At 43.2% G+C, this 23560-nt stretch overlaps 1 protein-coding gene across 1 annotated transcript in view; it reads left to right on the plus strand.

Annotated features, from left to right (window-relative positions):
• The first annotated feature begins 14866 nt into the window (after nt 1–14866).
• TKT (transketolase) overlaps nt 14867–23560 on the plus strand; it is an 81746-nt gene continuing 73052 nt past the window's right edge. The window contains exon 1 of the mRNA XM_073592309.1: nt 14867–15089. Coding sequence (XP_073448410.1) covers nt 14983–15089 — 107 coding nt within the window. The 5' untranslated portion in view covers nt 14867–14982. The remainder of the gene's footprint in view (nt 15090–23560) is intronic.

Raw genomic sequence — 23560 nt, forward strand, 5'->3', positions numbered from 1 at the left:
GATTTGAATAATGGGAAAGGATTCTCTTTTTGTAACTTTCACATCTACGTTAGTGCTTCAGTTACCTATATTTCTGTCTCTTCATGATGGATCCGTTGCGGGCTGCTAATCCCTGAAAAACCTGCAAGACAATTTTACTCAGCACTTCATTTTCTTGCAGGAAGCAGAGGACCAAAAAATAAATGAATAAAGTTGTCCTGGTATTAAAGATAAGCAGTGCTGACACAAATCTAGAGCACATTTCTCGGCAGGCCCTTGTCATGCTTGCATGTTCACTCCCTTTGTTACTATAAAGGATTGTGCCATCCAGCATGACTCTGCAGATTATTCCTCAGTAGACGGGCTTCCTGGTGTAATAACTGTCTGCAGTCAGGAATCAATCTCAGGTTTCTTTATATATTTTATTTCGAAACCGTTTGAAATTTTTGTCACCTGAAATCCTCTACCAAAACTGCATGAAGTTTGCTGACTGGTAGACTAAAGCTGGCCATAGATGGATTGAAATTTGGCTGGTTGAGCAGGGCCTGGACTAATTCAAATCCATCTATGGCCATTCCTGTTTGTGAGAAGCCGATCTCATGATTTGTTGGAAAATTTTTGTTTGATCAGCGTTGCAGGCAATCGGTTGCAGTGCTGATCAGTGTATTCTAACAGTGGAAGAGTCCCAGTTGTCAGAATACAATAACACAGTGGGGAGGATTCCTCTATCCACTTTGCTTGTGTGGATGGGGGAATCCGTTCAGTTTTATTCGATCAGTCTGCTGGCTGATTAAAAAAAAACCAAAAAACTGACGACCCAACTTAAAGTGTCTCTAAACCCACATCATTAAAAATGATCAATAAATGGTGTATTACATGCTGTTCATACACGCTCAGTCACTATGAGATTTGTTTTCTGTATTCTGAAAAAATCCTGGTTGATCCTGCTGTTCTCTATCTCCTCCTGTTCATATCCCCAATTCAGCCAGCAAATTTGCAGCTGTAGTGGCAACTCTGCACATGCTCAGTTTTCAGTGAGTTTCTATGCTGAGCATTTCCTCCCTATCACATCTGAGCGGCCCATGGGACTATAGAGTCACATATGTGGGCGTATACACAGTGGTAAATGACAGCCCACTCACTCCCTTCTCCTTCATGCCCACTAACCAGCTAAGCACAATGGGGGTGGAATATTACATGTAGAATAATGGTGGCTTCACCTCCCTGTTATTCTAAGACACAGGCTGGAGGGGCATGACAGAGCCTGTGACTGGCAGAGATCCACCATGTTTTTTTCCACAAATTAATAAAGAGTTGATTTCAAATATATATTTGTATGACAATTTACATCAGTTTATTGATATTAATTATTTATTTATACTCTGTATTCCAAAGTCCATTGACATGTGACCAGCAGGAGAGGACTAGAAGCTCCTCCTGCTTATCTTTCCCTGCAGACAGGATAGGAAGGACCTGGGTCATGTGACAGCCGTGTATCGATTAGAAAAAAGGTACTTAGATGTTTTTTTTTATTAAAATAATTACAGTGCCATTATCCACATACAGAAATAGAAGGGACAATGTAAATTAAACAGTGTGCGTTTCATATCACTTTCAGGCTCCACTTACACCATGCAGGTGCGTTTCACATATAGGTCAGCCAATTCATTTTAATGGGTTGCTGTACTTGCCAAGGAACTCCCTGACCCAGAATCACACCTCACTGAAACACACAGTGCTGCAGCACCATGCCAACACGTTAGGAGATGTGCGGGGGTGCCATTAAGAATGAACGGCACTGCCGCATGATTGCTAGAGGGCACCATGTTTCTGTGCGTGTTGGGGAAGCATATGATTTTCTGTTTCAATTGTTTTTATTAATGTTTTAAAAGAGTAAAAATAACAAAAGCACTGTGCAGAGCAGCCAACAATCTTCGCTAGCTCTGTATAGACAAAGGTACATAAGTGGGAGAAATATAACATCTAAAAATCCTGGCAGATAGGTGGGTATTCGCTAAGCTCATGAGTGAGCATTTGACCACCATTAGAGGTGGACCAGAATAACATATTTTGTGTTGTAACATGGGTATAAAACCACAAAACAATTGTGGTTACTAGGAAGTGGTCTTCCAAACAATCACCCCTTGGATCATAGTGTGGGACAGCAAGACCAAAAAATAACAAGGACAAGACCATCTTGAATCGTAATCCCTGGAAGCCAGCCCACCATTAGAAGAAGGAAAGAAATGGGTCCCTCCGGGGATCTAGCATCAACTTATTCTTACTATATGATTCAGTCATTTGGGACCTGTAAGTAAGCAAGCCAAGGGGACCATATTTTGTCTAAATTGGATTGTTTATCTCTAAGACACTCAATATTTTCATTCAACACGATCCATGTAAGTTTTCGTTTTACTATCGCAATGTCTATGATGGGGCTTTTCCATGCCGTCGCTATCACAATTTTGGCAGCTAGAAATATAAAGTAGATCAAGGTCTGAGTATGTCGTGGAACATCTTCAGCAGGCTTATTTAGTAGGGCGATGCTCTCATCTTTAGTGGTAGAGGGCGGCACAGTGGTGTAGTGGGTAGCACTCTCACCTAGCAGTAAGAAGGGTCACTGGTTCGAATCCTGACCACGACACTACCTGCCTGGAGTTTGCATGTTCTCCCTGTGTCTGCGTTGGTTTCCTCCGGGTACTCCGGTTTCCTCCCACACTCCAAAGACATGCTGGTAGGATAATTGGATCCTGTCTAAATTGGCCCTAGTATGTATGAATGTGAGTTAGGGACCTTAGATTGTAAGCTCCTTGAGGGTGTAGGGACTGATGTGAATGTATAATGTATATGTAAAGTGCTGCGTAAATTGATGGCGCTATATAAGTACCTGAAATAAATAAAAAATAAAAATAAAATGTTGACCATTGTGACTGAAAAAATAAATGAATGAACCCTCATCCAAAAACGACAGACCTTGGGACATGACCACCACACATGTAATGGTGAACCTATCGGACCACAGCCCCTGAAACAGGTAGCCGAGGTGTCTGGGTACATTTTTTGACAAGCACTCCGGCACTAAATACCATCTGGCGTGTACTTTGTAACTTGCCTCAATCAAGGCAACATTAAGGATCCCTTTATGGATTTGCGTACTCCATTTATGCCAGTCCTCCACCTCAGGGGTTATGGATAGATCCCTCTCCCATGCCACCTGGTAAGATAATCTAGCAGTGGATTCAACCAACAGTTTGTATAGCATGGAGATCTATTTTCGAACATGTTTCGGATTGCACATAAGTGTAAACAGAGCCTTACAGCTGTATTCCCCAAATACACTGAGAAAATTTTTTTTCCTTCTTTCCTTTTTTATTTCTTATTCCAGACATATAGTGCCAACATGTTCTACCACATTTGAGCTCATTCACACAGGGAGTCAGCCCCATAGTGTGTGAAGAGCTGTTTGTTCACTTTTCTGTACTAGAGCTGAATTGCATCCAGGCATCCCATATAAGGGCTCATTCACATGGGCGGTAAAAACAGGTGGTCGAGCTATGTTTTTACTGATCACCCACCTAAACTAGTTCATGCATTCATTCAGCGTTGTACACATGCCACAGCAGCAGATCTTTGCTTCATGACTACACCAAACACAATTATAACAAGTGAACTGGTCCCTGCTGCAGTCACGTGCAAAGATGTGCACGGTTTGCCGATGAACAGAGTGGCCATTAAGAATTAATGGCACTCCCGCACATCTACTAAAGAGCAATGTTTTCTCTCTGCAAAATCTTCTTGTGCCCCTAGCCTTACACTCTACAGAGCTTGGTTGTCTGTGTGAATGACGTATCAGAAATACCAGATATATCATAATCACATACATATTCTGCATAGGGAAGTTGAAAGCCCAGAGAAGATCTTGAAAATTCCGATTTTGCGTTGGGTAGTAGTTCATCCATTTTGTTAGCTATAAAGCAGAAATATGCCGGATGTATTGCAGGGAGTGCAACTCAAAATCCAATGTCTGCGTTTCATCAGCGTACGGTGTGCTTCCCCCAACATCTATTGCCTTTCCTCTAAGATCCATCCAGAGCTTCAGCTCCTCCAGTGAAGATCTTTGCAAAATAATCTTTGTGGGTGAAAACTGGCAGAAACATTTGTAATCATTGCAATGGTCAGAGCAGAGAGCCGGTGACTGACATTTACAATCTCTCTGCTCAGGGAGCTGTGAGAACAGAGCGACTCCCATCCCACCCACAGCTCCAGCACTCCAGTTAGCATGGGAGGGGCAGAGCATAGAGCCAGTGACTGACAGTCACGAGCAATCTGCTCAGGAAACTCTGAGAACTGAGGGATCTGCAGTGATTGATTGCTCGGTTCTCTGTGTTAGAGCCAGTGGGGAACAGATTCTGCATCAACATATGTAAGTATGATTCAAAACAAAAATGAAATTCCATACTTCTCTTTTAATTTTCAGGGATTTCCTCTCATTTCCTGTTTGGCTATGGGACAGGAAGTGAAGGGAAATCTTAATAGGACATAGATGGCGAAAAAAAAAATCTGACGGGTTATAACCCTCCCTTGCTCTAAAAAATGTTTTGTCTATAGTTCAACTTTAAGCCACGTTCACATCAGTGTTGATGCCAGTATAGCGGGGACGGGACCTTTTTTTTTGATGTCTCAACTTCCATGTGTTGCGTGCAGGGTAGCCAGCCCATTGAAGTCTACTAGGCTTCATGCACACTGGGCGTAAAAACTCCACTTTTTTTTGTTGCCTTTAACCGCCCCTCATTGTTAGTCTGTGTGTCCATGCACACATAAGCGTTATCTGGCAAAAAAGAAAACACTGCCAACACATTTAGGAGCAGTAGCAATTTGGCAGAAAAAAACATTAACATTAGGCACTTTAGCGCTTGAGTGTTAATTCATTGCAATGGCCAGAATAAATGACTATTCTGAACAATAAAATGATTTAATGCCCAAGCACTTAACGCGCCTAAACGCGTTTACAAAAACATGGGTTTAGGAGCCTTTTTGATGCTGCATTTCTCCTGCTCATTGTGCATAAGGCCACAGGATGAAGCGGCTACATGGACACGGTCACTGGTCATAATGTGACAGGTGTGCAGGTGAGCGGCCCCAAATGCACACTGTCTGTTTGGGACCGCTCGCTCGCACCCCATTAGGACCCGCTGCTGTGTTGGTGCAGCCCCTGCTACATCCTTAGAACCCTTTCACACTGTGGCCGCGCTGCGTTAGTGGTAGTGGCACTTTTAACCCCCTGTTAGCAGCCAAACAAAGGGTCAAAAATGCCCGTGTTGTGGCGCTACCAAAGAGCTTTGCAGGCGCTTGGGCAGTGCTGCCCATTCATTTCAATGGGCAGGGGAGTGGTGGAGTGGTGTATACAGCGCTCCTGCACTGCCCCAAAGATGCTGCTTGCACTTGGGCTTTCACACTGGGGAGACATGAGACACGCTTTTCAGGCACTTTTACAGGTACTATTTTTAGCAAGAAAACGCCTGAAAAGGGGTCTTATAGACTTCAATGGGCTGCCTGCATGCAGCGCTTGGAAGATAACACAGCCCATTCCCGCTACAATAGTTCTTCTTTGGTGTATTTGACTCAAAAATAAGAGCTTGAAATTGGACATACAAATAGAAAAAAACAAAACAACAAGGCAGCCATCCATGGTGTATGTGTGAACAAGGTAGACAGAGGATTAACCAAGAAATGGATGAGTAAAAACAGGGACAACTGGAGCAAAATACCATGTAATATGATAAAGAGAGAAGTGAGAATATAAGCTTTAAGTTGGCCATGCATTATACCAGCGGTTGCCAACCAGTGGTCCGTGGACCATTGATGATGCACAAGATAATTTTGGTGGTCCCCAGGGACTCTGCCACAAATCAACATTGTGGTGTGTGGTGGATGTATACCGTCCAATGTTGTTTCCAGTGTTGTTCTCAATGCACGCTGACAGTCAATACTGTCTGCACATATTGATACCTGATGCCTCTTCTGTAGTTCTGGCTCCTGTGAACTCAGAGGGAGGTGTCAGGAGTAGTGCAGAGAGCAGAAGAAGGAGGGGACTACCAGTGGCAATGCTGATCACAGACTGTGGGAGGGAGCACGGAGCTCAAGCACATGGATGAATAAAGAGGTGAGATCCAATGTCTGTGTAAAGCCGCAGTGTGATCCAGGGGGAGGGGGCAGAGAGCCAAAGCATTGCGTGTATAATGCATGTAAAATTCATGTTAGTGGTCAGTGGGTTTCAAAATCATGGTTGACACCTCCACCAGACGATAAAGTTCACATTAAGACTCCAGAATGTGACGCTCACAATGAGACTCCACCAGAATGTGACGCTGACATTGAGGCGCCACCAAAATGCCAGGAAAACCTTGAGAACATCTCCAGTGAAGAAGGGGGAAAGGTTACAGGAAAGAATAGGCAGATACTGGGGGTAGGGGATTCAGAGGGACAGACAAGGCAATCTGTCACAAAGACCGTTATCAATGAACAGTAAGTTGTTTACTGGGCGCTTGGGTCCGGGACATTGCAGATTGCATGGACAAATTGTTGGGTGGGGCTAGGGAGGATCCAGCTGTCATGGTACATATCAGTACCAATGATAAAGTTAGAGGAAGATGGAATGGTCTACAAAATGATTTCAGGGACTTGGGGACTATATTGAAGAATAGTACCTCCAAGGTTATATTTTCAGAGATAATGCCTGTACCTCGAGCCACACTAGAGAGGCAGCAGGAGCTTAGGGAACTTAACAAATGGCTCAAGAACTGGTACAGGGAGGAGAGGTTTGGGCTCATGGAGAACTGGTCTGACTTTTCAGTCAGTTACTGTCTCTATAGCAGGAATGGACTGCACTTAAATGGGAAGGGTGCAGCTCGGCTGGCAGAGAAGATGACCAAAAAGTTGGATGAAATTCACGTTGACATTCCACCAGAAGGTAAAGTTCACATTAAGACTCCACCTGAATGTGATGCTCACAATGAGACTCCACCAGAATGTGACACTGACGTTGAGACTCCACCAAAATGCCAGGGGAACATCTCCTCCAGTGAAGAAGGGGGAAGGGTTACATTCACGATTTGAATCAAGTTTTTTTTGGACACCGCGCCGGTCCTGAGGAGCTGCGGGCAGGAGTTTTTAGGCGAGGCCGTGCCTTCGGCCTAGTCCACGGCGTTTGGCCTCGTGGACTAGGCTGAAGCCGCGGCCTCACCTAAAAACTCCTGCCTGCAGCTCCTCAGGACCACCGCGATGAAAAAAAAATCGATTTGCTTAAATTTTGAATCAATTTGACCTCTCAACTCGATTCAAGATTTAAATCGATTTTTTCCCCAGCCCTACTATGAGGGGAGGTTGGAGGCCAGTTTTCTTTTTTTGAATATGTACATTGGACTGGCTTTGAGAAGAGGTTGGAGGCCAGTAGACTTTTTTTGCAGCCGTACATTGGACTAGCTATGAAGGGAAGCTAGAGGTTGGTAGTCTTTTTTGCAGGCATGCGTTGGTTGTAATTGTTTTGTGTGATGTCAGACAAAAGTGTGTGTTGAATGAAAGATAATGAATGCTAGAAGAGTGATTTGTTTTTGGTTTGTTTGTAGTCTGAATTGTGTGAGAAGTTGTAAGAGCTAAAAATGAGTTCTGTTCAGTTTAGAAACATTAGTATTAATAGAGTACTGCATTATGTGGATTGCATAGTTGTGAAATGAAACTTGTTATGGTTGTGAAATGGAACTTGTTTATACATATGTTTTTGTTTTGTTTGTTTGACTTGTGTGATCAGTTGTGAGAGCTAAAAGCAATTGAGTTCTGTTTAGTTTAGGAACATTAATACTAATAGAGTTGTGTATTGTGTGGATTGCATAGTTGTGAAATGAAACTTTTTTATTTATCTTAAAAAATATGTCTCTAGCAGTCAGTGGCAGCTGGTGCTCCCTTTTGGGGGGGTGGGGGTGGCAAACAAACCACCCAAAATCCACCCCCCCTCGTTCGGTCAGTCAGTCCATCAGTCAAACCCCTGACTCCTGTTCGGTTGGTCGGTCCATCCGTCAGTCAAACCCCAACCCCCTCCGTCACTCACCCCCTCTAGGTCATGGCCAACTTTGGCGGCTTCCCCTGCGTCTCCTCCTCAGTGGCTAATTCCTGCATGTAGATTAGGGGTCGGGCACATGGATTGGGGTGCGGCGCCCCTAATGGAGCGGCCGCCACTGCTGCCAGTTATCATTCATCTGCAGATGAATCTCTTAAAAAGCCAATGTAATGCACTATTGTCTCAGTGCCAGCAACATAATAGCAGATTATTTGGTAAACAGCTAACAAAGAAAGTGAAGAAAGAGAAATGAGCAAATAAAATTGCAGTTTTGTTCAGAATTAGAGGTATACAATATATCTGACCAAAAGGGGGAGCAGTGGGGAGGATAGAGGAGGCGTCTCAGAGAGGAGATAGAGAAAATTAGTGAAAACTTTCTAAAGGTTGCAACAGCCTCCAGTACTGAAATGGATGAATTGCGAACTACACATAATTTGTAATAAGAACATCTTTGCCATTCTGAAGCTTCCCTCCAATCACTTTGCATATTTTATATATATACTGTGATTCTGTACTTTCCAAATATGCTGCAGAAATCTCCCTCCACTGAGTCTGTCTGCATCCATTTTAAATGTGGGCAGCTGAAGCTGCTGCCTGTTCACTTCCTGGATTTACACAGATATGCAAAGGCACACCTCCAGCCCTGCAGCTTTTATTGGCCCTCTTATGACTCATCCCCCCTTCCTTCTTGGTAAACTCTCGTGAGAGAGAGAGCTGTGCATTATGTTATAAGCCTAGGCTAATGACCAGACAAGAAACAGGAAGAGGGCTGTATAAGGTATTTACTAGCAGAAAAAAAAGCGTTTTACTATCCAAAGTTAAGACAACAAGGGCAGAAGATTTAATAGATGAAAAGTTGAAAAAATGACTGAAGTCCCACTTTAAGAGGTGTGGACTGTGTGATATGAAGAGCAAGCTTGTGGAGTGACTGTGAAAAAAAATTGGTGGATGGAAGAGTTGATCATGTCTTTAGAGAGAAAATTAGCAGATCAAAACTCAAAGCTTCTTACTAAAGAGCAATGTATATTATCACTCAATGAACACAACAGGAAATGTCAATTGGCTAATATTTGCACAACGAGGCGAATGACCACAATGAAGTACAGTCAGCTGTTGCACCTAGAGCTTTGAATCAGAACACAAGTTTGATTACAATTTAGGATAGACTTACTTTATGCCAGATTCTTGGTGAATTTAAACTCCGGGAATCGCCAGTGAGCCTGTCCAATAAATTTGAAGCTCTAGTACTTAGATACCATTTGAGCAATGGGGGTGCATGCTCTCTTCTAAAAGCATGGCTAGCGGGACCTCTGGCAGGCCAGTTATCTTCACAGGGTAATAATGATGAAGAGGAGCAGATGAGAGAGTTGTAGCGTATTTTGGACAGTCGTGATAGAGTTATAAATGAGTTACAGCAAATGAGATTTAGGAGAGGCGATGGCCCAATACTGTTCTGTAGTGAAGTATCTTTCATTGTATAGGAAAGTATACGACTGTTCTGACTTGTTGGTGGATGATGCAAGTTTCAAATACTCAATGACCATAAAAGAGGAAGTAAACTTACATCTTTAAGTTGTACCTATAGGTAGGTCTATAATAACTCTTACTTATAGGTAGTGTAAATATCTCCTAAACGCATACCGTTTAGGAGATATTTAATGTACATGCAGTCAGTGACATCACTGGCGCATCCGCTCTGAAGGAATGGCTACCCATGCCTTTTCTTCAGAGCCCTGTGCCATGACGGTGACATCGTCATTGCTTGGCCAGTCACAGAGTCGGAGTCCACTAACCCAGAAGGAAGACTGGATGAAGATGGCTGCTGGAAGGCTTTGCTTTGAGGTAAGTTTCACATAATGTGCTAGTATGCAATGAGATTAAAAAAAAAAAACCACCCAAGATAAGGATAGCATGAGACATGCCTTGGTGGGGGGGGGTTTATCAGCAGACACTGTCATTTTGCCTGTTTAAGGCTGGCTTCAACACCTATGTGTTGTGCTAATGAACCTTAAAGCGGGGTTCCACCCAAATTTTGAACAATATCTGTATGTATTCTCTTCCTTGCCTAGATGCTGACATGCCGTTTAAAAAAATTAAAATCGCCGTAGTTACCTTTTTATTTTTCTATTCTTCTTTGCACTTCCTGGTTCTCCTCCCATGGGAGTGGGCGTGTTTCTAGCCTCTCCCAGACTCCTGGGAGCTAGTCTCAGGCTTCCCAGGATGCCACTGAGCATGTGCGGGAACGAGCGGTGAATGCTGGGAGCACAGCATTCACCACATCCAGGAAATAAATGCTTGTGGGCTTCAAATGCCCACAATGAAGATGGAAACCGCCTGCAGTGAATAATATAAGTTATTCTTTCCGACGAAATCTGACACAGGCGGACATATTACACACAATATGTGAGTATGTAATGCTGAGAAGAAAAGTTTGTGAATGAACTCAAAAAAAAAAAAAAAACGATAGATAGGTGGACCCCCGCTTTAAAGCGGGAGTCCGGCGACCAATATTTTTTTTTTTTAGGTCATTGAGACACTTTGCTAATCCCAAAATAATACTCACAGTTTGGGTGTAATATTTCCGTCTCTGTCTGTTTTCGTACTAAAGAATAACTTAAAAAATGTGATGCTGGCTGTTTCCATCTTGCTTGTGGGCATGTGAAGCCCACAAGCATTGATTTCCTGGATGCGGTGAATGCTGTTCATTCACAGCTTGTTCACACGCATGATCATTGTTTCCGCACTGAATCTTGGGAAGCCTGACACTAAGCTCCCAGGAGACAGTGCGGCTCCGGGGAAAGGCAATAAACACGCCTACTCCCATGGGAGGAGAGACAGGAAGTGCCACAATAAAGTACAATATAAAGGTAATTACAGCGATAAAAAAAAAAATTGTGCAGCATTTGAACATCTATGCAATTAACTGAAGGGGGTAAGAGTAAGTTAAAAATTTGAATGGAACCCCGCTTTAAGCACAATGGAGCTTGAAAGGGCCATTCATTTGGAATGACCCCTCCAATGCACTTGCAATTCTGCACACCACAATGCACAATAATCCACAACCATGTGTTGAGGTACGCTGCACTGGGGAAAAAAGGTTCAGGTATGTTTATGTGTCTGTTCTTGTGTATTGGAGCCCATTTACCACTTGACCTCCAGAAGGTCTTACCCCATTCATCAGTAGGGCATTTTTTGCTATTCAGCACTGTGCTACTTTAACAGTCAATTGCGTGGCCACGCAACACTGAAATGTATAATTTTTCACATAAATAGAGCTTTCTTTTGGTGGTATTTCATCACCACAGCATTCAAGGGCATACCTAAAGGCAGGGGCGGCCCGTTCATTAGGGGCGCTGGGCGCTGCCTCCCCTATCCACAGCCGCCCTGTCTATCTAGACTAGACCTGAGGGCTTCTTGGTTTTACTGGTTCCCTGGAATTCGTGTCTTTGGTGGTAGCTGCCTTCCAGGTCCATTATTATTCAAGCCTGATTGACTCAGTGGGTGTATACCCATCTGGGTTCAATCCTTCCGGTAAGCCTTTAAGAATATATGGTGACGGATCTTCTATCAATTTTCTCCACTAAAGTCACATTACTAGATAGCATATATTATTTCACTTTCTGGATCACTATCATCAATTTTTTGGACAATACTAACAAGACTGTGATTGATATCCTTCAAGTGAATTATTATTCCCTGTCCATTTATTTTCACAAATATATTATTGTTCAGCACCGTTTTATATTTCACATGATTTTTGCAGTTATTGTATGTGTATATTCATTACCATTCTCAGTAGGAATCTGAGATTTCTCATTTTTAGCGCTGCACTTTAAAGCGGGGGTCCACCTATCTATCGTTTTTTTTTTTTTTGGAGTTCATTCACAAACTTTTCTTCTCATGATTATCTACTGACATGTTCTGTGTAATAAGTCCGCCTGTGTCCGATTTCGTTGTAAAGAATAACTTATAAAATTCACTGAAGGCGGTTTCCATCTTCATTGTGGGCATTTGAAGCCTACAAGCATGTATTTCCTGGATGCGGTGAATGCTGTGCTCCCAGCATTCACCGAGATGTTGTGATGACGCTGTTGCACAGTGCATGCTGGGAAGCCTGAGACTAGCTCCCAGGGGACTGTGGGAGGTCTGGGAGAGGCTAGAAACACGCCTACTCCCATGGGAGGAAAACCAGGAAGTGCTAAGAAGATTAGAAAAAAAAGGTAATTACGGCGATTTAAAATTTTTTTACACAGCATGTCAGCATCTAGGCAAGGAAGAGAATGCATAGAGATAATGTTCAAAATTTGGGTGGAACCCTGCTTTAAGCGTCCAGATTGGCCTGCAGTCCAGTGTTTGGACTGCAGAACACCTCCCCCCCTTATCTTTATTACATAGAGGGGAGGTGGTCTGGCAGGATCAACAGGTATGTTTTGCACTTATTGAATGGACATAACAAAACACTTTGCATGGTTTCATTTAAAGTGTTACTATACCCAGGACCCTGCATTCACTATATCTGGTCTCCCACAGTACACAGAACATGGACATGCAACTATTTTAGTAAATATAAATCGCTAAATACAGTACCTTTTCTCATCAGCAGTATATAGCAGCCTTGTGAATTCTATCTATCAGTGTCTGGTTAAAGCTTGTAGAAGGATGTTCCATTCCAGCCAATGACAGCTGGTCACATGATGTAAACAAAAGCTCGGTGATCGGTTTCGTTTTCTCCTCACGCTGACAGCGTGAGGAGGAAAAAAAAGCCGATCACCGGCTCATGTCAAAGGGACATCGGTCCCGAAGAGGAAGGAGGCACAGATGCCTCATCTGTGCCTCCAAGTGCCATCTGCCAGTGCCCACAAGTGCCACCTATTAAAGCCCACAAGTGCCACCTATCAATGCCCACAAGTGCCACCTATCAATGCCCACAAGTGCCACTTATTAGTGCCACCTAGCAGTGCTGCCATCAGTCAGTGCCCAATCAGTGCCCAACACTGCCACCCATCAGTGCCCATAACCGCCACCCATCAGTGCCCATCACTGCCACCTATCGGTGCCCATCAGTGCCGCCTCATCGGCGTACATAAACGAAGGAGAAAAATTAACTGTTTGCAAAAATTGATAACAAAATATAAAAAAAATATAATTTTTTTTAAAAAATTCTGTCTTTTTAAATTTTTTTTAACAAAAAATAAAAACCGTAGAGGTGATCAAATACCATCAAAAGAAAGCTCTATTTGTGGGAAAAAAATTATAAAAATTTAATTTGGGTACCGTGTTGTATGACCGCGCAATTGTCATTCAAAGTGCGACAGCACTAAAAGCTGAAAATTGGTCTGGACAGAAGGGGGGTTTAAGTGCCCAGTAAGCAAGTGGTTAAAGCTGTAGGAGTGCTGACCCTCTGTCTGGACAGTGTTGATTGGCCCTGTGCTGATCACATGCACCCTCCCAAGAGAAAAAAAACTCTCTAGCAATACACACCAAACTGAGCATGTGCAGCTTGGCTTCTAGCCTCTGTTCTATCGGGGACTGTGGAAGAAGGGGAGGATCAAACAGCTATTTTACACAATGCAGAGGATTAACCCCTTAGGTTCCACAGTGAGTATAACAAGCATGCTTTACTGCATATACAGACTGATTTTACTGTTGTGGGTTTAACTTTAATAGACCAAAAAGAGGGCAAATAAAAGAAGTCAGGCTCTGTTCACACCTGCGTGATTTGAAAGAAACTTCTTGTGAGCGACAGTGTCGTGTGTTGCGATTTGCCACAATTGCAGCGCGATTTATCATGCAAAATCACAGCGGGATTGGGGTGCCATTTAGGTTCCATTCACACCTAGGCATTTGGAATCATGGGCATAATTGCCACGATTCTGCCCATGATTCCATAATCGTGGCAAAATGTGGGACGCAATTGCAATGCCATTAATTGGTAATAGCATTCGCGGTGCATTTTTGCCTCGATTGGCAGGTGATAAATCGCGCTGCAATTGCGGCAAAATTGCAATGTGCAAAGCGTGCCGCTCTAAAAAGTGCAGGTGCTTCTTTTGGGCGACAGCGTAGCGCTTTGTGATTTGCTGCGATTGCAGTGAGATTTATCGCACGACAAAATTGCACTGCAATTGGGGTTCCATTAACAAGTAACGGTATCGCAAGCGAGTCCCATGTTTTGCTGCAATTCTGGAATTGTGGGCAGAATGGTGGTGATACCAAACACCTAGGTGTGAATGGAGGCTCAATTGTAAAGTTGGTCATACACTGTGCAATCTGACTGTATACAATCTCCTTTAGATTTATCTAAATGATGTAATAGAAGGACAAATCTGAACAACCAATTCAATGTGTATGCAGTCTAGCAGAGCCCTGCACTACATAGTTCATGGTAGATCTAAAGAAGATTGTATAGTATGTGGTCACCTTTACAGATCACATACACTTTGAGAGATTGCAACAGTATAAAATATTTCCTTGTGTGCAGCATCTCCTCCTCCTCCTATGATGGGTGGTGAGAGGGGGAAGAACATATCTGATGTACATTCCTCTCTATGGGGAAACACATGACTTCCAGGGTGATGATTTCAGCCAATCAGCATTGAGTATGTCAGTGGCATTGTACCTCTATAGGTGTGTTGTGTGTACAGTGTGGGCGCTGCCTGTGTCCTCTGCACTCCCCCTGTCATTTCCTCCACACAGCTCCTCCCACTCTCCGCCCAACTGTCACTATTCTGCCACTCTCCCTCCCAGCCCCGCCCCCTGCCCTCGTGTATGCCAGTGCCTGAGCCCCGCCCCCTGTCTGCCTTTATTACCGCTCGCTGTCCTCCTCCCCCGGTGTTCCTGCAGCTGTCCTGTGTCCGCACATCGCTCACTAATCCCCGACAGCCGTCTTCTCCATGGCCGCTTATCACAAGCCCGACCAGCTGACTCTACAGGCCCTGAAAGACACAGCCAACAGGCTGAGGATCCTGTCCATCAAGGCCACCACTGCGGCTGGATCTGGGTGAGTGCCAGGGGAGGGGGGCAGGGGGACTGATCTGCCAGCTGCAACCCACCCTGGGTGAGGGAGAGACAGGAATACCATGTCATGCTGAGGACACACCGGGCACACACCTACCCATCCATCAGTGTACATGGGCACTTCATACCTGGAGGAGACCCCTTACCTGTATGTACACCCCACAGGTGTCCCCCCCCATAACACACACACCTCACTGATCACTGTACACAATCATCACACATCAATACACACCCTCACCATGCCTAAAGCTGGCCATACACCACACAATCTGATTGTACAATCTTCTTTAAAAATCTTTAAAATCAACACACACAATCTCCCTTTTAGATTCAACAAGTACAATGCATTGCAAGGACTTGCCTGATTGGATAAAGATTGATGGTATAGTTTAGGCACAGTAGATCCTCATATTGCATAGGTTTGGTAGATCTAAAGTTGATTGTATAGAGATCGTAATGTGTGTGGTGATCCTTAGAGTTAGCAAAACTGTGTTATATGAAGACAGGTCTTATCAATGCATTCGATTCCTATCAGATCAGGCAGGCCCTGGCATCAGCATTATTATTATTATTATTATAAGTATTATTATTATTTGTATTATTATTTTTTAATTATAAGTATTATTACTATCATTATTTAATTATAAGTATTATTATTATATTATAAATATTATTATTTAATTATAATTATTTAGTTATAAGTATTATTATTATTATCAGCATCATTATTATTATTACAATGATCACACAACATGTATTGTATGTTCAGCACACTGGGAGACAGAATTGCATTCACACCATGTAGCCATTATATCAAATAGTAGAAAGGTTTTCCTATCAGTAGAAGTGAAATTGTTTGTTTGTTTTTCTTTTAAACGTTCTTTATTTTATTTTTATTTTTTAAATAGTGTTTACAGAGAAATATATCATTTGTGTTCTGTATTAGGAGACTTGTCTGATCTTTAATACACAATGTAGCCGTGTGCCTTTATAAACACTTCCTCCGTCTCTCACAAGCATGGTTACAAATTTTGCAGACTTCCTCCCGAGTATCAGAGAAATCTGTCCGGCTGAGGAAGTGTGATTGGTTCCCGAATGATTTCATATAAAAACTTTCCTGTGTTTCTTAACTTGCGCAATAATAACTTTATAATGTTATTAAAGTATTACATACATGAATCATACATTGTTCATGGAACACACCAGGAAACGATTGTTAAAGAAATTTTTTGTACCTGAAAAGATTGTTTCCTATGAATGTATTTGCAGCACGTACTGTACATTGTGCAAGCAGGGAAGTGTACAGGTTCATCCACAAAGAGGAGTGCCTTAGGCGTCGTTTAATCGCTCAGATCATTCTACATACCCATCAGTGATGTATACGTTATGTCTGCTCTGTGGGGAGCGATATACAGCACTGTACCCTCTAAAGTCTGACAGCGTAAATATGAGTCTACAGCTTTTTCTGCATGGCACACAAAAAGATTAGGAGGGTAGAATTGTGTATTTCGAAATAAAATAATTATTCCATGACTTTCGCATTTTTGTGTTGTGTTACCCTAAGTTCACACTTCCGCGTTTTGCCCAGGCCACGTTTGCATGGGCACGGAAGCCCATTCAAATAAATGGGCTGCTGTGCCTGCGTTTCCGCCCAAAAAAAAAAAGGAGTGTGCACTTTTTCAAAAACGCGGCCGCAAGATAATTGCATGGTCTTTTATAAGAAAGGAGTTTTTGGGACTTTGAGTGAGGCACAAGACACGTGGTAGGAGACATTGTAAAATTGTTTAATTGGCATATAAACAAAGCATTGAACATGAGTTATTTTTTATCTATACACAAGGCAATGACATACAAAAAAGGAGAATTCATGTATAGATACACGCATCTGAAATTGCATAGTATCCCATGGAAGTAACTAGTATAAAAAGCCAATTCTTGTTGAGTAATGGATACAAATGGGTTATAGGATGCAAATAAATCACAGTTGAGGTCAAGATATTTGTTGGGAACATGTTTACATTGATGGGCTCGACTTGTTTCGTGGCCAGTTGCCACTCATCAGGAGAAAAGACATAGCTTATCTGAAAAAATGAAAAAGGTACCAAATAGGATATAATGTTTTGCTCAGATAGTGAGAAAGAAGGTACGGGCAAGGGGAACCAAGATGTGTATCTCCCTGGAATACTTACATATAAATTTGACCATGCGATTTCCCTGCAGTTCCCACACCCACGAACACGATGCGTGCTGAGATGTGAGGGGGTGCCATTCACAATGAATGGCAGCTCCGCGCATCTGCTAAGAGCAAAGCAATGGCTGTGGGTGGTTGTGGGTGCGGGAACAGATGCGATTCTGACACCCACGGCCACACCAAGCCTCAAGGGCCGCTTCACACCAGGCTGCTGTGTGAGAAGGGAGCTTTCTGTGCACGTTTCCCACACTGTGTTCGATCGCATTTCCCTTACGAGCTGCATGTGGGTGCCAATGTATTGTTAATGGCACTCCAAATGCAGATCGCAAACACAGTGCGTTTGCAGGCACCAAATAGCATGGAGCTACAGTATCATGCAGTTTGGTGCAGTGTGTTTTTAAAAGTAGTGCAACATTTTTGCATGGTCTGGTGCATTTTTCAGCCCATTCAATGAATAGGCTGTCAAAACGCACCGCATGGGAATGTGCGGAAATCTCACAGGAATGTGCAAGTTCTCATGGGATCCCGGTGTGAACCAGCCTCTAATATTTGTAATAAAAATGTATAGATTTGCCAGTAGTGGGAGCTCTCAGTGGCTCAGTTCAGTACTCTTTGGCCCCTTTCACACTGGGGCGGTGGGTGCATCGGCAGTAAAGCGCCGCTATTTTTAGAGGCGATTTACCGTCAATTTTGCAGCACTATTCGGCCGCTAGCGGGGCGCTTTTACCCCCCGCTAGCGGCCAAGAAAGCATTAAAACCACCCGCAGCAGCGCTTTGCCGGCAGTATAGAGGCGCTGCCCTTTGATTTCAATGGGCAGGAGTGGTGGAGGAGTGGTATACACACCGCTCTTTCACCACTCCAAAGATGCTGCTAGCAGGACTTTTTTTAGCCTCCTGCCAGCGCACCGCTCCAGTGTGAAAGCCCTCGGGGCTTTCATATTGGAGAGACAACAGCGGCTCTTTCAGGGCGCTTTGCAGGAGCTATTTTTAGTGCTGTAGCGCCTGCAAAGCGCCCCGGTGTGAAAGGGGTCTTTCTCTCTTTTAACACCTACTAAGGTAATCACAACACAGAGGGGTTGATTTGCTAAAGGTAAATAGACTGTGCACTTTGCAAAGTGCAGTTTCTCCAGAGCTTAGTAAATGAGGTGAAGCTTCACTTTGCAAAGCGTACCCAATCACATGCCAGGGGGAAAAAAACAGAATTTTTGCTTGCACATGATTGAATGATGGAAGTTAGCAGAGCTTTTGCTCATTTACTAAGCTCTGTAGCAACTGCACTTTGCAAAGTGCACAGTCTTTTTGCCTTTAGTAAATCAACCCCAGAGTGTATTGTTCTGCATAGTGAGATGGAGCAGTAAAGTATGACCATTGTGTAGTACTATAAAGCAGGAATCAAGACTTGTGTATGTAATAAGTGAATATGGCTGCCTCCATGTACATAAGTAATTAGAAATTTTAGGAGCATTGTTTAAAAAAAACACGTATAGGATAAGATCATTCACCCAGCCCCAGTTTCCCCATAATAGGATCTGTATGCCCGGGGGGGGGGAGCTGACTCATGATCATTAGTTCAGATTGATTGTTGTCTCTAAACCCTGAGCAGCATGCAGTCGTTTGTTTAATTTTTCTTTTTTTTTGATCTGCACATTCAGGGGCGGTTCCCAGCAAAACATGAACGCGCCTTTCCCGCATCGCAGGTGAACATGCTGCCCTTGTGATCTGCACATGGGTGCCAATGTCCTTTTAATGGCACCCCAAATACAGATTGTAAACAAGCACGTTTGTGGGCACCAAATTGCATCCTCAGTACCATGCGATTGGTGCAGTGCGCTTTGAAAAAGTATTGCTTGCACTATTTTTTCCACATTCCAGTGCGATTTGCAGCAAATGGACTGAGAAAAAAAACGCTCCACACGGGAACGCGCAGGATCACAGGAACGCACACGTTCAAATCAAATGCGCTTTCCAGTTTGAACCGGCTATTTTGTGTGAAGATTCCCAGCTCCTTTAGGCCTGATTCACACCTATGCAGGTTTCAGTTAGCATATTCCAGGTGCATTTTGCTTTTTTCAATACACATTTTTTGATCCATTGAAGTCTATGGAACCCAAAACCAGAAAGAAGTCCCTGGCCTTTTCCGTAAAATGCACAGATGTGAACTACATCCATAGGAAACAATGTTAAATGGACTGTAGTGTGTTTCTGAAAAACTGATTACTGTACTGAAGTTGATCAATCAGTCGACTTCAATACAACCAGCCTGTCAGATTTTTTTCATATGATCACTGCCGGCAGCTATAGCCTCCAGTAGTGATCATTGTGTTCTTCTGGCATGGAAGAACACAATAGCGCTGAGGGAAGGATTTCTCCATAAACACTGACTGCGTTGATGGGAATTCGAGCAATTTTCTTACGAGAAGACATTTTCATAATATATGGCCTGCTTTAGGGTGTCTTCACTCCATAGGAGGAGCAACAAAGCCACCTTTGAACAGCAGCATTGTCAGTCTGGGCAGAGGGTTAGATGCACTAGTAGATTTAGATGGACATGACTATCAAATTAAAACTAAATTCCAGCTAAACCTTTTTTTGGTTCAGTAATTAATATTAGGTTTTTCAAGACATAACAAGGTGAGCACCAGATACGCCCATGCAGGGGCTACCAATGAAAATAGCACAAGGCAATAAACATTAGAGTGTAGAGCATAATCAAACAATCAAACATATAAACAAGTGGGTGGGCAGACCAAAAGAAATACCTCATAGGGAGAATCAAAAAATTGTACAAAGGTGTGGTCTCCCCATCCCAGAACAACCCAAAATAAGAAACGCAAGATAGGGAATGAGGGTTTGGAAACCCTGAGAGGAGGCGAAAGAAAGTGAGAGTAAATGAGAAGAAATAGGGGGGAAGAAGGGGGTGAGGGTGGGAGGAAACAGGCACTTGGGACTACCCCAAGTGATGGTCATAGGCGACCAATACTGGTCAGGTTTAACAAGGGGAAGGAGTACTCGATCCAAGGTTCCCAAATTTTGAGAAACTTGGAGTGGGAGTCCTTCAGAATGCTAGACATTTGTTCGTTAATTATGAAAGCTGTCATACCATCTTTCGCTCCCTGGAACGGGACCGTGGGCTTTTCCCAGGCCTGGACAATAATTGTCTTCACTGATAAAAATAAATAAATAGGGTGCCAGTTTCTGTTGGTGAGCGCATAGACCCAGGATGAGACAGCGCTAATTTAGCATCCCTGCAGATCGTCAAATGAAATAAGGAGCACAGTAAGCCAAGGACCCAGGACCAAATGCCCAACAATCCTGGACATGCCCACCACATGTGTAGGGAATCTCCATGATGACCACAACCCCTAAAACATCGGTTACTACAGTTAGGATTGCTGTGGGTGATCTGGGCAGGGACCCAATACCACCAGAAGAGAACTTTAAAAGTGGCAAAGGGTGCTAGGGCGCCCTTTGACCCCGAGCCCTTTGATGGTGCATAGTATGAAAACATGGGACTCGATTGGGTACACGAGCAACCTTATGTCTCTATTCCTGCCTCCTGCCCATTGTCAACAATCTGCTATTTCCTCCGGGAATGGAACAACCCTCTGCCTTCTCCTGGTGGGTTTCAACATTTTTTCATCTACTCGGTCCTTTCTGACTTGGGCTGTTTTTGTGGCTGTTTTTGGCTGTTTTAGTGAGGAAGCCAGAGGAGGGCCTGCATAGACACTGGTGCACAGTTCGGGAGTTCTAGGAGCACCCATAACGGGATGTCTGAGGTAACATGAACCATAGATAATTGCAAAATTTGGGCTGCCAAGTAATATTTGGATATATTTGGATATGTTAGGGACTCCCAGGCCACCTTGTAGTCTATGCGTGAAAAGAGTAGATCTAGGGACTTTAGGATGTTTTTGGGCCCTCATAAAACATCAAATTTTATTCTGCAGAAGGTGCAAAAAATACGGGGAACCTGTATAGGCAATGTTCGGAAATAGTAGAGGGCCTTGGGCAGAATTGTCATTTTAACTGAGTTAATGCGTCCTATCCAGGAGAGGTGGCAGAATCGCCAGGAATGCATAAGAGCAGTCAGTGAGTACAACAAAGGGTAATAGTAAGCGCTGAACCGAGAAGGAGTAAGTAGGGGTCAGTTTAATTCCTAGGTAGTCGATCGAGAAGGATGTCCAGCGAAAAGGAAAGTGTGACTGCAATCGAGAGACAAAGTAAGCAGCTAAATGTTAAGAGTAGTCATTTTATCTAGGTTAATACAAAGCCCAGAAAGGTCTGAAAAGTGTTGCAGAACCTTTAGCAGGTTAGGGAGAGTGGTGAGGGGATTCGTCAGAACCAAAAGGACATCGTCCGCAAAGAGGTTGACCCTATACTTAGCACCAGCGTAGGACTCCAGACATATTAGGGTCATTGCGGAGCCTGATCGCTAAGAGCCAGAATAAAGAGGGCTGGGAATAGGGGGCAGCCCTGTCCAACTAAAACTTTTTAAGCAGTTACAACAAACTGCATTTTTCCTTTTGAGATAAAGGTTTTACATAAATGAATAACAGCTGATCATTGTAAATACATCTGTTAGTGTTTGTCTCACCCCTTTAACTCCTACCTGGTCTGGACAGCTTGACCTGGTAAAGGAAGTTGAAAAATAACAGACGTATTTTCTGGATCAGCAGGTGAAGATAAAGGGAAACAGAGCTAAAAAGAAAACTAATGCAGCCATCATATATAAGGATTAGTAAGCTGTAATATAATATATTTTGTTTTTGGGTTTATTACAGCTTTAATGGCATGGATATATATGGCCACAGGCTACGCAGTTAAAATGACCTCTGGAGTCACAAAGTTTCAAATAAAAAAAATAAATAAAATAAATCCATATATTCTAAGAAAACTAAAACTTTCAGCCAAGGCTGTTTGCTTTCCAGCAAAACTGACACATATTTTTAGAAATCATCAGTGAAATCGGATAAGCTAGCTTCTGCACTCTTTTTCTTGTTCTAAGCCCATGAGACCCCTGATTTTATGGCGTGGGGGCATAATGTGATTTATTGCCGTCTGAAAACATGGCTGATTTCTGGCCCAGAGCACAATAATTTATGCTGCTTTGCACAGAATAGCAAAGTCAGAATGAATGAATAACAAAAACACAAGATGCCCTTGGTAGTATGCTGGTGTGCCAGATGTCCTGAGGGCAGCGCCAGCTCCCCAGACTTTTGCAAAAGTCTGTTCTGCCCAAACACATCAGATTATCCTACATCTCAAACACGTAGCATACCTCTATTCCTTCCATTCACAACCAGCGGGCTTCTAGGAGTACTTATGAATAGTATGAAATGTCAGTTTTGCTCATAGCCATTGCTCCAAATTCTTGCTTTGCGAGGAAGGTAGTCACTGGAAATGGTTGACGCTCAAGCTAGTCTGAGCTCTATTAGAAGACACTCACTGATGAATAATATGCTCTATAATATGGTGTGCCTGTATTCTGGAACAGAACATCAACAAAGAGCCACTCTCAGTAGAAGTAGGATTATTCAACTATAAAAATCCTGGAATATTTGTACTTGTGAAAAATCTTTATTAATTTGCAGGGATAGAAATGTGTATGTGTATGTTTTTTTTGGGGGGGGGGGGGCATATTTAAATTTAAACATTTTTATTGATTTTTCAGAAACAGTCCCTCTGGTCACTCTGCTGTCTTCTCCTGTCAGTATGTTCCCTGTCAGCACATGTGTATGCAGCACGCATGACTTTCCCTAAGCCCTCGTTCACACTAAACGTGGGTTTAAAATCCTGCGAGTTCAGCTGAACTTTCAAACCCGCATTTCAGTGCGAGTTGGGAGGCGATTTGAAAGACATCGGTGCGGGTTCATGCACAGATGTCTATTGAAATCACCCCCAAAAGTAGTGCAGGAACTACTATTGGAAATCGGTGCGGCGCCGCAAAGTCGGCGCTGCACCGATTGGGACAGTGCCGTTGCCGGCAATAGGCTGCGATTTGGCATGCCATTTGACATGTCAAATAGTGTGTCAAACCATGCCAATGTGAACGGGGGCTTAGGCCTGATTCATACTTATGCAGGTTGCAGTTTGCATATTCCAGGTGCATTTTGCATTTTTCAATACATGCTTTTCATCCATTGAATTCTATGGAACCAAAAACCAGAAAAAAAAGTGAACATGACCCATAGGAAACCATGTTAAATGGACTGTAGTGTGTTTCTGCAAAACGGAAAACGTGCTAAGGTGTGAACCAGGCCTTA

This window comes from Aquarana catesbeiana, linkage group LG07 (genome assembly GCF_042186555.1).
Source record: "Aquarana catesbeiana isolate 2022-GZ linkage group LG07, ASM4218655v1, whole genome shotgun sequence".
Lineage (NCBI taxonomy): Eukaryota > Metazoa > Chordata > Amphibia > Anura > Ranidae > Aquarana > Aquarana catesbeiana.